General features: G+C 57.3%; 2 protein-coding genes across 3 annotated transcripts; one reads left to right on the top strand and one right to left on the bottom strand.

Moving 5' to 3' along the window:
* Positions 1 to 1,102: 1,102 nt before the first annotated feature.
* On the bottom strand, positions 1,103 to 3,655 carry MRPL36 (mitochondrial ribosomal protein L36). Of its 2 annotated transcripts, none has more exons than XM_044779511.2 (2): positions 2,970 to 3,655; positions 1,103 to 1,536 (listed from the first exon to the last, which is right to left on the bottom strand). In XM_044779511.2, the coding sequence occupies exon 2, from the start codon at positions 1,521 to 1,523 to the stop codon at positions 1,200 to 1,202; it is 324 nt and encodes a 107-aa protein (XP_044635446.1). In that variant the 5' UTR covers positions 1,524 to 1,536; positions 2,970 to 3,655; the 3' UTR covers positions 1,103 to 1,199. The 2 variants fall into 2 exon arrangements, with proteins under 2 accessions (XP_044635446.1, XP_014703978.1); XM_014848492.3 differs by lacking the exon at positions 2,970 to 3,655 and adding an exon at positions 2,385 to 2,542.
* Positions 3,656 to 3,795: 140 nt separating this feature from the next.
* On the top strand, positions 3,796 to 12,264 carry NDUFS6 (NADH:ubiquinone oxidoreductase subunit S6). Its single transcript, XM_014848491.2, has 4 exons — positions 3,796 to 4,021; positions 4,218 to 4,271; positions 11,019 to 11,141; positions 12,094 to 12,264. The coding sequence occupies exons 1-4, from the start codon at positions 3,890 to 3,892 to the stop codon at positions 12,157 to 12,159; spliced, it is 375 nt and encodes a 124-aa protein (XP_014703977.1). The 5' UTR covers positions 3,796 to 3,889; the 3' UTR covers positions 12,160 to 12,264.
* Positions 12,265 to 12,513: the final 249 nt, after the last annotated feature.

Genomic DNA, 12,513 nt, shown 5'->3' with positions numbered 1-12,513 from the left:
TTCTTAGTCGGCCCCGGGCTGCTACCGTGTGCTTGGGGTGTGTCTGTGCAGGTCGTGGTCAGATCCCCGAGGCCAGGACTGGGTGTGCATGTCAGTGCCCATGGTGCCTGAGCACAGCACACGGAGCTGCCCTGTGTGCTGGGCAGTTGCCCAGTCCTCCTGGTGCCGAGTGCCGCTTGGGCCCCACTTGCTGTGGCCGTCCCTGCACCTTACCCTCCCTGGTCCTTCAGGACTCAGTCTCACTGCCACCTCCCCAGCAAGCAGCCCGGCCTGAAGTGGCTGGGTCCCTCTGCTGGGCCTGCACCAGCCCCTGTGCCTCCCGCTCACCGGCTCTCACCACCCTCCACCGGCCCTCCTGGTTTAACCTGCTCCAGAAACGCCTGGACAGGAAGGCGGCCAGGGCAGGCTCCACGCTCCTCGCTCTGCACTGCAGGGCCCAGCCCCAACGGGCACTCAGGTGTCAGAACATGGTCTTGGCGGGAGGATCACCTGGGCATTGCATGGCGTTCAACCCTGTGACAGGAGACACAGAACACCATGGGCCGCTGTCTCCAGGCGGGTCTGCAGAGGGTCACCACAGCTGCTCTGCTCAGTACACACCCTCAGGTGGGTGCGCGTGCACACATCACACTCATACATGAACACATGTGCACATGCACCTGCACACATGCTGCAGACCAAGGATGACACAACATATTTAACTGATAGCCAAAATGCCTTTACATGTAAACAAATTTTCCTTGATTTAAAGATTCCTATAAGGCCTTTTGTGCTTATCCTCAACACAGGAATGTTGAGACTACGAGTCTAATCCACATAAAGGAAGCAGGATGGATGAACGCAGACACAGGGCTGAGAGCCGCCCACAGGATGGTCTTTCAGATGAATCCAGTTCTTTCGAAAGAACTCGCACTGTGAAGTGCCAGACAGAAGAGCTTCCCTTCCATCCTAACTTTTGTCCTCCAGCTGGAGCATAAATACTGCTTGCACAGAAGATAAAAACGATTTGTTTTCCACTTGGGGCTCTGGCTTGACCCGATCTGGACTGCTACAGAGCTGAGAGGCCTGGGCACGGTCAACAAAACCTGAAGTTCGACACATCTTAGACAACAGAACGTTCCATTTTATTTTTCTCAGCAAGGTAAAACCATTTCCCAAGGAAATGACAGACTTCCCACATTACTGCACAGCCAGGGGGGCTACATCTGTCTCTGCTTGTGCCTCGGGTTGGTCTTGCAGTAGATGAACCACCGCCCACGCCTCTTCACCCGGTAACAGTCTTTGCAGCGCTTCTTAATGACGCCCTTGGTCTTGAACCCCAGAGCAGGGGGCAGGCACGGCGCGAGGCGACTGGACAGAAGCGAGGCCACCGCCGGGCTGGGCTTCGCCTCGACCGGAACTGCAGCTCGAAGGGGTCCCAAAAGGAGCGTGGAGAGCGCGCGGGGACCCCCTGTGCAAGGACTCAGACGCAGGAGAGGGCGCGCGACAGAGACCACCATCTTCTTGATGAAGACCGTCGCCATGCTGAGGCTGAATCTACCCGGGAAAGGAAAAAAGTTGTTATAGTTTCTCCTGCACTGGTGCGCACTATTTCCAGTTCCTTCTCCCCACCTCACTGTGGCTGAGGAACACAAGGCTGGAGGTCAGGGGCTCCCACCTACCAGCTGCGGCATCAAGCCCGGGGGCCCCGCCGCGGCGCTCAGCCCGTGTGTCAGGAGAACAGGTGCACGGGACAGGCGCTCCGCAATAAGCGCCCTCGTGCAGGCGGGCACGGGCCGTGCAGCCCAGACCGGCTGCTGGGGCCCTAAGCGTAGCCACGTCCCTCCCTCCGAAATGACCAAAGCGGGCCGGGGTTAGCGGAGCTGCCCCTGCGAGGTCCGAGAAGGCAGCAGCTCAGACCGGCCTCTGCCCGGCTCCCCGCGGAGGGGTCCACATCCTCGGCGCATGGTCCGCGCACGCCCGACGCACAAGACCCCGGCCCTCCGGGAGCTCCGACTCCTTTCGGGCTTCATGCAGAGGACACGAGCACCGGAGTGCCCGACATCGACGGACGGCCCTCGGGGAGCCCCCTTGGACCGCGGGCGGCCGGGGGCGTCAAGCCAGCACCATCCGGGTGGACTGAGCCGCGGGGAATCCCGCCAATCCCGCCCCAAGGGTTGCGCGGCCCGCCCACCGCCCACGAGGTCGGGGCGGCCGCCAGATGGACTGTCCTGCAGGCCGGGCCGGGAACCCGCCCCCGGGCCCACCAACCCTCGCCCGCGACCTGCAACCCGGCCCACCCGGGGAAACTGAGGCCAGGAAGCCAGCATCTTCAGGGTAGCCCCGAACCCGCGCGCCCTGCCGCATCGCGGACCCCAACCCCTAGCGACCCAGAAGATCCCCACCTGGGAAGAAGGCACCCTGGCCAGAGGGCAGCGCGCTTCGCTAAGCGCCTGCGCAGTAGGGCAGGGACACTGACGCCGTCAGGAGCGTCCGCCAGGAAGGAAGATGGCGGCACTGTCACGTGACGGCCTTGCGGTACCGGACGCAGAGTCCCTCGCGTCCCATGCCCCGAACCTCCCCCTCTCCCCGCCACCAGGCGTCTAAGGTTTAGGGGGGTCTTCTAGGGAGAATGCAAAAATGGGAACGAAAGTAAATACCTAGAACGAAAAAGAAGTCATAACCAATTAGACATTTTTACAAACGTACTAATACCAGCGTCCAAACAAATTCTGGAAAAACCACATGCTTGCATTAATGGACATCCTGGGAGAAATGTGACGAGGCTCGGAAACAAGTGGAAGTAGGCAGTGGTCCTAACTGGTTGCAGTTAAATATCTTTTTTTCTCCCTCCAGCATTCTATTACGAAAATTTTCAAACAGAGAGAAAAGTTGGAAGACGTTTACAGCGAACACCCATATGCCCACCACCCAGATTCCACAATTAACTCGTTAAGCCCGCTTTTCCGGGACTGTGTCCGCGAACCCACCATCTGCTTTCCGTGCACACCAAGGTGAGCTGCAGACGGTGGCACCTGCGCGCCCGCCCCCACCGCAGCTGGGTCTTGCACCTGCTCGGGGGAGCTCCAGGCCCGCCTCTGAGCACCCCTCTGTGGGCACCTTTCCGCTTCAAGAGAGTTTTCAGTGCATCGCGCCTCTCATCACCTCGCCGTCTTCTCCTCCACCTCCCTGGATTCCAGGCAGTGGGTGGCCTCAGCTCCTGGGGATGCGCGACCCTACCCAGGTCTGAGTTCTGAGTCCTTTCCCCGCGCCCACCGCCCATCCAGGGACTGGCCCCGTGTGAGCTGACCCTCCCGACCGGTCTGTGCACAGGCAGTTTAGAGGACGCCACAAGGAGCAGAGAAGGAAGCGCCGGGACCCGCGAGCCGGGTCCTGCCCAGGTGCGTTGTAGGGCAGTGGGCCTTCGGGGCTGATCTGCATGTGCGATGAGATGACATCGAGTGCGCTGCACTGGTAGCTTCATTCGGCTCTGCTGCAGAAATCAGCAAACATGCTGTCCCTCCGCCACACAGAAATGCGCATCGCGCAACGTGAATGTACTTCCAGTTTCCTCTCCAAGCGAGGGCCCTTCCCCAATAAAAACACTCACTCGATATTAAGCCCCCATGACTATCGAATATACAGAATACATGTTCGCTTTCCATCCTTCCCCGCCCTGCCCCTGGTACGAATCACCGAGCAGCCGCTAAGCGCTAAGGTGAAGCGCAAACTTCCCGCCTTCTCCCAGCTGAGCCCTGGCCAGCCACCGCACTTCCCGGGCTGCGCTCGCCCGACCGCACCGCGCGTGCGCACTGCGGCAGCGCGAGATAAATCGCGGCCACGGGGCCCCCGCGGAATACGTGCGCATGCCTGGGCGCTCAGCGCGCCGGGTCAAGGGTCAGCCCGCAAGATGGCGGCGACGGTCACCTTCCTCCGGCTGCTGGGCAGGGGCGGAGGGGCGGCGCTGAGCCTGCCCGGGGGCGCCAGGTGCTTCGGGGTGCGGACCTCGCCGACCGGGGAGAAGGTCACGCACACCGGCCAGGTAACCCCGCGGGCGGGGGACGCGCTCCATCTGGGCCCGGCTGCGTTCAGGCACCTGCCGCGTCCTCACGGTCCGGCCCGGAGGTCTGGGGTGCGCGCGCGGGTCCCCCAGACGGGAGGAGAGCGCGCCGTGTGACGCGTCCGGCTGGGGCTGGGACCCCGGCGTCGGGCTGACGTCGCGTGGTCCTGTCTTGCAGGCGTACGGTGCCGAGGACTACAGGCGGATCCGGTTTGTGGGGCGCCAGAAGGAGGTGAGCGGGGCCGCTCCACGGGACCCGGGTGGCGGGCGGGAGGTGAACGTGAACCCGGGAGGTTGAGTCACCCTTCCCAAGTCGTGGGCGCCCGGCGGCTCTCGAGTCCTGCGAGCCTGCTGAATGTAAAAGGCGCCCGTTTCTGTCCTGTTTCACCCCGAAATACGCACACAGCGTATCGACAGGGCGGCTCTGGTCTATACGTAAATGGGCGCGGTCTTTCCCTTCACCTCTGCGCCTTGTACCCTGGAGACCCTCGGGTTGAAGTAAGTCGTGTGAACTGTTGAAAACTTCTCCTTCAGTCACCTTCCGGGTGAGCTTCTCATGGTTCTCACCGCACCGCGTCCTTGGGGGAGCTTATCTGGCAGGTGGAAATGCACGGGGTCGTTCTTCCCTGGGCGGGTCAGAGACCCGTCAGTTCGCACAGCATCGGTCAGTTCGCACAGCGTCGTGTGGCCGCCGAGGAGGAACATGCACCCGGAGCCCCTCTGCCTGCGTGGGCTTGTGTTCTTCTGGCTCCTTTCCTGCCAGCCGGGTTCTCCTGGAGTGATGTGGGCACTCCTCCGGGGTCTCTTTGAGTCCCTCCTTCCCATCGGTCTGTCGACTCTTCCTGTTCCACCTCCGCTGTCCCTAAATGGTGTCCCCCCTCCCCTTTGACCTTGGTGAGGTGGTCCATTCCCAGTGTCTGGTTTTCTACTTCTGTTCCCCAGCTCCAGGGCATTTCTGGAGGAGCTCACGTGACCATGAATTGGCTCACTATAAAGTGATGATCTCTGAATTCGACCCCTTCGCTGCTGTGTGGTCTGACGACGGGGTGGCACAGCTTGTGTTTTGCTTGTCGACTGATCATTTGGCTGCGTTAGTGCTGGATTGGGAAGTATCCTGTGGCCTGTTCCGGGTTCAGTGGGAAGGGGTGCCCTGACTGAGGGGTGCTGCCAGGACTCTTAACAGTGAAGGGGTCGTGTGCAGCAGGTTTGCCGTCCTTGGTGGTGTGAAAGTCCTGTGGATTTGCAGTCCGACAGGCTTGAGGCTGAATTGTGCATAGGACAATCCCTCTGAGATTCAGTTTTCCTGTTTGACAATGAAAACCATGGGAATGTTTTTTGTAGAATTGTAACTATCTGAGTGAGATAACATGTAAGCTGTCTAGTGCAGCCTGCACGTGGAAAATCCCCCTTCTGTCATCCTCACAAACCCTTTTTGTTTATTTCTGGGGCTGTCAGTGTATTCCCAGGGCAGCATCTGTTCCTCAGGCTGCGTTCTTCAGTCCTGTAGCCCCATGCTTCACAGTCCGCTCATGACATTGGGAATGGGACGTTTCTTCTCTGTGCCAGCTGTCCTGTACATTCTCATGAAAATGAAAAAGGCAGGAACAGACAGATTCTGGGAGGACGAGCAGGCCCCATGATCGTGGCGGTGGGAAGGGTTCTCCCAGCAGAGGTGCAGTGTCCACTCTCAGGTGTCCTGGGCATCCGAGGCTGGACGCCATGTTCCATGTTGAGGGTGTCGTGGGGCAGGGCAGGGCAGGGCTGTGGAGGTGGAATCCAGTGCCTGGGTGGAATGGTTTGGAGCAGATGGGTCCTGGGGCCCTGGGCTCCTTCCTGCAGCCTGGCCCCCAGCTCCTTATCTCAGGTCTGATGCCTTAGGAAGCACCTGGGTCTGTCGTAAGCCCCGCTCTGCTGGAAATTCTCCATGTGGTTCCTGGTTTCTGATTGCCGTGGCAGGGGACAATGGGGGAGCAACTTCGAAACAACCACACAGACAAAATCAGGGTCAGTGAAGCCAACAAGCAAGCGAGGAGGCAGTGCTGATGGTGTTGCTTCTCTCTGACCATTGGGGACCTTTCCTATCAGAGATTGTGAGTTCCTGGGGGCACATCTTGATGTTATAAAGGTGTGCGGCACGTTTGTAATGATGAGGAGGCTTCCTGCTCTGGCTTTCATTCTTTCAACAAAAATTTAGCGTTTAGTAGTATTTAAATTTCTTTTTGGTTTCCAGGATGTTGTTCTAGAAAACTTTTAGGTTTACTGAAAAATTGCGCAGAAAGTACAGAGTTCCCATCTACCACCTTGCCCCCTCACACAGTACCCCTATTAGCATCCTGAATGAGTGTGCTGCGTTGGCTACAATTGATCATTTGAAGTTTGGGAAACACTGACACATTGTTACTGCCTCAGGTCCGCAGTTACATTAGTTGCATCACTCTGTGTGGTGCATTCTCTGGGTTTTGACAAGTGCCTGATGTCTGTCCACCGTTCCGTTGTCACACAGGGTAGCTTCACTGCCCTAAAGATCCGCTGTGCTCCACCAGTTCATCCTTCCGTACCCCAAGCCCCTGACAGCCACGGACCTCACTGTCCCTGTGGTTGGCTTTGTTGTATTTTAAGAAATAAACTGAAGCTGAACTTACTCTGAAGAACAAGGATAGCAGGAAGCTGGGTGGTTGAGCCGGGCTCTGCAGGAACAAACGGGGAGTCTCTGTGTGTGGCTCTTGGCCAGTTTTGACCAGAGGTGCCTGGTGTGGTTTGCAGCCTGTCTGCAGAGGAATCCCTGGCCCCTGGGCCTGTGACACGTTCTCCCGAGGGGATGCTCATGTGCAGAAGAAGGTGCCAGCTAGCCCCCACCCCTCAAGGAGGGGACAGAAGTCTGACCCGCCATGGTCCTGGGCCACCTGAGGGAAGTAGAAGCCGGAACTGACCAGAGACCTTTCTACAAGTTGTAGAAATACTTTGCGTCCTTTGTGGTCATACAGGTAACGTTAGAAGCACGCTTCCTGTCCTCTAGTGGAAGGACGGTGTAGACAAGGGAGCATGGTGCGCAGTGGCCCTTATGGCGGGAACAGAGACGACAGTAATAGTGTCGCCTGCGTGCCCTCAGAGCTGGGACGCACTGCCAGCACCAGCGTCGTGTCTCTGCTTACAGGCGGGGCTCTGGTCGCCTGCCTGGCTGCGTCCAGATTTGATGCCCCTGGTCGCCGTCTGCCTCGGTTACTGACCTTGTGGGGTTGCGGGCACTGAGTTGGTGTAGACAGGAGAGTGCTTACAGCACTGCCTGTCCCAGGGAAGCTGCCAGCAAGCGTTTGTCGTAACTTGTGGCTCCCGGTGTCGCTGTTACTGGGACAGGCTTCATTGGTGGATTTGAAGATAAACACTTGGGCAGAAAGCCCAGGATGCCAGGAGGCTGAGGCCCGTTGAGCACAGCTCTGTGCTGCCCTCCACGTCCCTTAGGAATCTGACTGCCAGGCCTCAGCGGTGGGGGCAGAGAAGGCTCACTCCCTGACCCAAGACCCTCGGCACCCAGGACTGGGCATCTGTCACAGGTCGGCCGCCCTGGAGATCCTGCCTGCATCACACCTGGCTGGCAGCTGCGGCGGGTGGTGGCCCTGCGACCTCACAGCTGGCCCTCTGTTCTTTGGGACCAGCTTCTAGGCGCAAACCCCCACTGACCAGAGCGATTTCCCATGGCGCTGACACCTGCCTTACCTGCTGCGTCTGTTGCGAGAACGTGAACTGTCCTCTGAGGGGGTCTGGCTGGCATTGTGGATGGAAGAACAACTGACCCTCCTGAGTGTGAAGTGCCCTCGGACCTGCGCGGGCTGGCCCAGCTCTTCCCCAAGGGCTTGGAGCCAGCGTTTGTGCGGCCAGCTTCTCCTGGGAGCCGGCAGAGCCCCCACGCTCGGGGAGTGAGGCTGCTTCTCCGCAGAGGTGTGGGGAATCCTGGTGGTTACTGCCCACGATGAGGAGCGAGCCAGACCTGCAGTGTCTTCCACCATGGTGAGCCGTCAGACCTGGCACATCAGTGTGTCGCTGACTTCGTGTTGGCTTTAAGGTGTCCACGTGTACATGCACACGCACACACGTGCCCACGAGGGGTAGGGAAGCTGAAGAGCCCAGGGATGGGGCAGGAGCCCATTCGTAGCTGCAGGGAGAAGTCACCACCCCAGGAACAGGGTGGGGGGTCACCGGGACGTAGAGCCTGAAAGAGGGCCCCATGTGCTGTGCTGGTGCTGAGCTCCGGGCAGGAGGCAGCGTGCTCACTGGCTTAGGGCCGAGAGGCCCAGCCGTCCCAGGAGCCATCCCCCGTGGAGAGCAAGGGTGGACTTGGGCCCCCACCCTCTGCAGTCAGCCCTTCCCATGTTTGTGGATCTTTGATTAGTGACACGGGCATGAGAATGCAGTCAGCAGGATTCTGCACCGATTTTGTTTTCCAGAACCTTCCTCAGGCTCTGTGACGGGCTCCTGGAGAGGCTGCCCACGCTGTCTGGCTGTCTTGAGGAGCACGCTGGGCGCCTTCTAGGGCCTTTTGGAGACTCGGGGCCTGCGGTTTACATGGGCCAGCCCTTCCGAAGTGATCCCATGGCTCCCTGCCTCTACACGCTCGCCTCCCCACGCGTCCCCGCTGAGTGTGTCATCTCTGTTGTGAGGGGGAGGCATTCGGACTGTGAAGTAAAGCCTGTGGATGAAGAGGAGCCCAGTCTGTGCTTCCTTTGGAAGGGTGTGGACTGTCGTGGACCTGTACCCCAGACCCAGAAGGACAACTTGAGACTGAGTTCGTGGCCCCGAGGTGCAGGCGCAGGTGGCCAGGCGATGAGCAGCGAGGGTGCGCTTCGATCCCTCCCTGTGGGCCAACACGACTTCCTGCCTGTCCCCAGGTCTGAGCCCCTTCTCTCCTCCAACCCTGGCAGCTTTGGCCCTGGACTCCATCACCCACAGGGCTCTGAACACCCCCGTGCAGAGGGCCCACATGCTGTTTTTGAGCATTTTCCCCAAACTTAGTTCAAAAACTAATTTGGGTGAAAACTTCAGTTTTTATTGTGCTTTAAAAATTATATATATGTGTGTGTACACATGTATGTTTGGCTAAATAGAATTAGCATTAGTGTTAAAAATATCTGATATCCTAAATACTTGAACTGGGGCTTTTAGTTTATTTTAAACTTGTAAATTTCCATTAACAGGGTCGGTGTTTTACAGAACATTACTACTATTTAACTGTGTTATTATTTCCTTTTTTACTAGTTTTAATGTTATTTCGTAGAATCATGTGTTTTATATTTAATGGATTTAATCTCAGTTTTTTGTAAGGAAGTAAACTTTCCATCAGGAACTGTCACCTTCAGAAACAGGAGTTAAAAGAAAAATGAGAACAGCTTACTGACAAATGAATTTAAACCTAAATATCTTTACGCTGCAGTCAGTTGATCAAGAGGTGAATGGAAAGGTGTTTTCGCATTTTTGTGGTAGTGATGTATAAGGACTAACGCTTACAGCGGTTGGACAGTTCAGGGCCTGACGCCCTGTCTGCTTAAGAAGACAGTGCGTTTATGGCTAACGGATGGCACGACGTTTTTCTGCATTTGCTCCTTCGTAAAGTCCAGCAGTGCGCGCTCCTCTTCTGTCCTCTCCTGGGGGAGGGCGCGTGATGGAGCCCGAGGTTTAACCTGGAATCGGGAGGTGGGGATGAGGCGGCTGTTGTGACCGGCGGGTGCCCTCCTGGCTCTCTGCTCCTGTGGTGACCCAGGTCCCGGGAGCGAGGCGTTCATCATGGGAGCTGCAGCATGAATGACAGGGGCGGTCCCGTGTCAGTCTCAGCTGCCCTTCCTGCAGGAGAGGGCCCGTCTCTGACTGCGTGACGGGGCCTGGGGGCTGGTTAGTGCTGCCTTGTGACACGTCTTTCACTTGGGCAGATGCTGTCTTATTTACGCAGGCGCTTCCTTTGTGTGGCTCTGGCTCATCCACAGCAGAGGGGAGGCTGGCCGTCACTGCAGCCGCTGTGAGCCTGGCCCCCCTGCCTGCAGGAGCTTGTGGGCCAGTGCGGCCGCCCCACACAGCTTCTGGAAGTAGAACTTTAGGAGAAAGCTTTGCAGAATCACCTGTCACTGGCAAAGCTTTTTAAAAATAATTAAACCTTTCCAAACGTTGTCCATGTTCCCTGGGCTCAGGGCATCAGATCCTGTGAGAGGCATTGACTGTGTCTGTCTCAGTGGCAGCCGAGCCTTCTCTGTGAGAGTGTGGCAGGCTTGGTCGTGCTGCGCTGTGTGTTCTCGACAGTCAGCTGGGTTTAGAAAAACAGTTAACTGAGGTCGATCCTGCTTGCTAACTTATTTTCAAGTTTTGTTAAAATTAAATGATCCCCCCATTTGTAAATGTTTTTCCGTCCCTGATCTTTGCTTCCTTGTCCTCCCTAAGGCAGCAGGCTCTCCTTGAAGGTGGGATGCTGGGCCCCCGGGGCTGGACGCCTGTTGGCCCTGGTCTGCCAGGACACACCTGGCACAGCAGTTCTGGCCCATAATGACAAACGTGCTAGGATCATTCAGGCGGCAGAATCGCCAGCGGATAGAGCTGGGAAAGTGTGCGTGTTTGCACACATGTTCGTGTATGTAGAGAGAAAGAGGGATGGGGCAGGGGAGAGGAGAGAGCAAATGATAAATGGGGCAGAATGGTAGCATTTGTTGAACCCAGGTAGAGGTAAAGGATAATTCTTTGCACTGTTGTAATTCTTGCAGCATTTATGTAAGTTTGAAATTGTATGCAAATGAAAAGCTGACTGTGTGTGTTTACATGCACTGAGTTAAGTGATTTGTGTGTTTTGAAGATGGACGATGAGAATATCGAAGGGAAAACGTACAGAATATGCCTGTGCTGGCAGTGTCTGATTGTGTGTGTTGGGGTGTCTGCATAAATTCAAATGTCATGACATTACCAAGTTTTGTCCTTGTCTGTATGGGTTTTTCTTTTCTTGTTGCAGGTGAATGAAAACTTTGCCATTGATTTGATAGCAGAGCAGCCCGTGAGTGAAGTCGAGAGCCGCGTGATCTCGTGTGACGGCGGTGGGGGCGCTCTTGGCCACCCCAGAGTGTACATCAACCTGGTAATGTGGCCTCCTTCCCAGCACCCGCACATTTCTGCCCAGTTCTGAACCTGCCCACGATATGGCCCTTCCCTGCTCACTGTGGCTGAACACTGTCCCCTCAACGTCGCCTGCAAGACCCTACGAGAGGGACTGAGTGAAGCAGCGTGTGCAGGGCACCTTGCCAACTGTGATGTGCCATGCAATGTGCTTAGTGTGGCTGGCACTGACTGTCCACCTTCATCTCAAATGTGGGCGTCTGTCTTTCCCTGAAGCCGTCCTTTTGTTTCCTCTGTAGTCCTTTTTGTCCGTTGATCAGTATACACGCAGAGCCTTAGAGAGGAAGGGAAGTACATGGGCATTAGAGCCCATGAAGCTCAGGTGTGCACACCATGAAGGAAGGGAGGGGGTCGGCAGGACCACCGTCACCCCTGCTGCTTGTGGTGTGAGCTCTGCTCCGCACCCCACATGCCCGTCCCCGGGGTCTGCTCAGGGCTGACGTCGGCCCTCGTGGGTGGGAGAGCAGATGAGGGTCAGGTGAGGGCCAGAAGTGGCCGCTGTGCTGACTCTTTGTGTCCGTGTGGCCATCCTTTGAGGTGAGGCTCCCAGTGAGGCAGGGTGGAACCAGAAGTGGCCGCTGTGCTGACTCTTTGTGTCCTTGTGGCCATCCTTTGAGGTGAGGCTCCCAGCGAGGCAGGGTGGAACCAGAACTGGCCGCTGTGCTGACTCTTTGTGTCCGTGTGGCCATCCTTTGAGGTGAGGCTCCCAGTGAGGCAGGGTGGAACCAGAACTGGGCGCCCGGCCTTTGGCGCTGTCCTAGTTCCTAGTTTGTAGGAACCTCAAACTTCTTGAGATGTTTCTAGTGGACAGTGTATTTCAAGTTTTCTGCACACTTTCGGTGTCCACTGTCTAAATGTGTTTAGATATGAAGCAGAACATGGAAATGTGACTCTCTCCTTCTGAATTCTTTCAGGACAAAGAAACGAAAACTGGGACATGTGGTTACTGTGGACTCCAGTTCAGGCAGCACCATCACTAGAGCGACTGCTGGGGCCCAGGAGGTGGCACGGCAGCATTTCCCTGGTGAACGGCACAGGTGGAGGCCCTGGCGCTGTGCGCGGCGAATAAAGGGTGTGTTACCAGGGGTCGGCTCACGGCTGTTCTTTTCCAGCGCTCGTGGGGAAGCTGGACTGCTGCCGCGTGTCCTCCAGGGGCACGTGGCCGTGCTGCCGTGGCACCTCCTTCATCCATGTGACCACGCTGGGCGACTGACAGACGGGGCGGAGGGAGGGGAGAGTGACTGCTTCTTTTGCAGACGAAACAGAGGTTCCGAGAGCCTGGGGGCTTCCGCGGGGCTGGCGCTGGACCCGGCCTCAGTTCTGACGGAAGCAAG

Source organism: Equus asinus, chromosome 10 (genome assembly GCF_041296235.1).
Source record: "Equus asinus isolate D_3611 breed Donkey chromosome 10, EquAss-T2T_v2, whole genome shotgun sequence".
Lineage (NCBI taxonomy): Eukaryota > Metazoa > Chordata > Mammalia > Perissodactyla > Equidae > Equus > Equus asinus.
This window is presented reverse-complemented; position numbering and strand designations above follow the sequence as displayed.

Coding starts and splice junctions, on each gene's coding strand:
- NDUFS6 (XM_014848491.2), top strand. CDS start 3,890: ATGGCGGCGACGGTCACCTTCCTCCGGCTGCTGGGCAGGGGCGGAGGG. Junction 4,022..4,217: donor AGGTCACGCACACCGGCCAG/GTAACCCCGCGG, acceptor CCTGTCTTGCAG/GCGTACGGTGCCGAGGACTA. Junction 4,272..11,018: donor TTGTGGGGCGCCAGAAGGAG/GTGAGCGGGGCC, acceptor TTCTTGTTGCAG/GTGAATGAAAACTTTGCCAT.
- MRPL36 (XM_044779511.2), bottom strand. CDS start 1,523: ATGGCGACGGTCTTCATCAAGAAGATGGTGGTCTCTGTCGCGCGCCCT.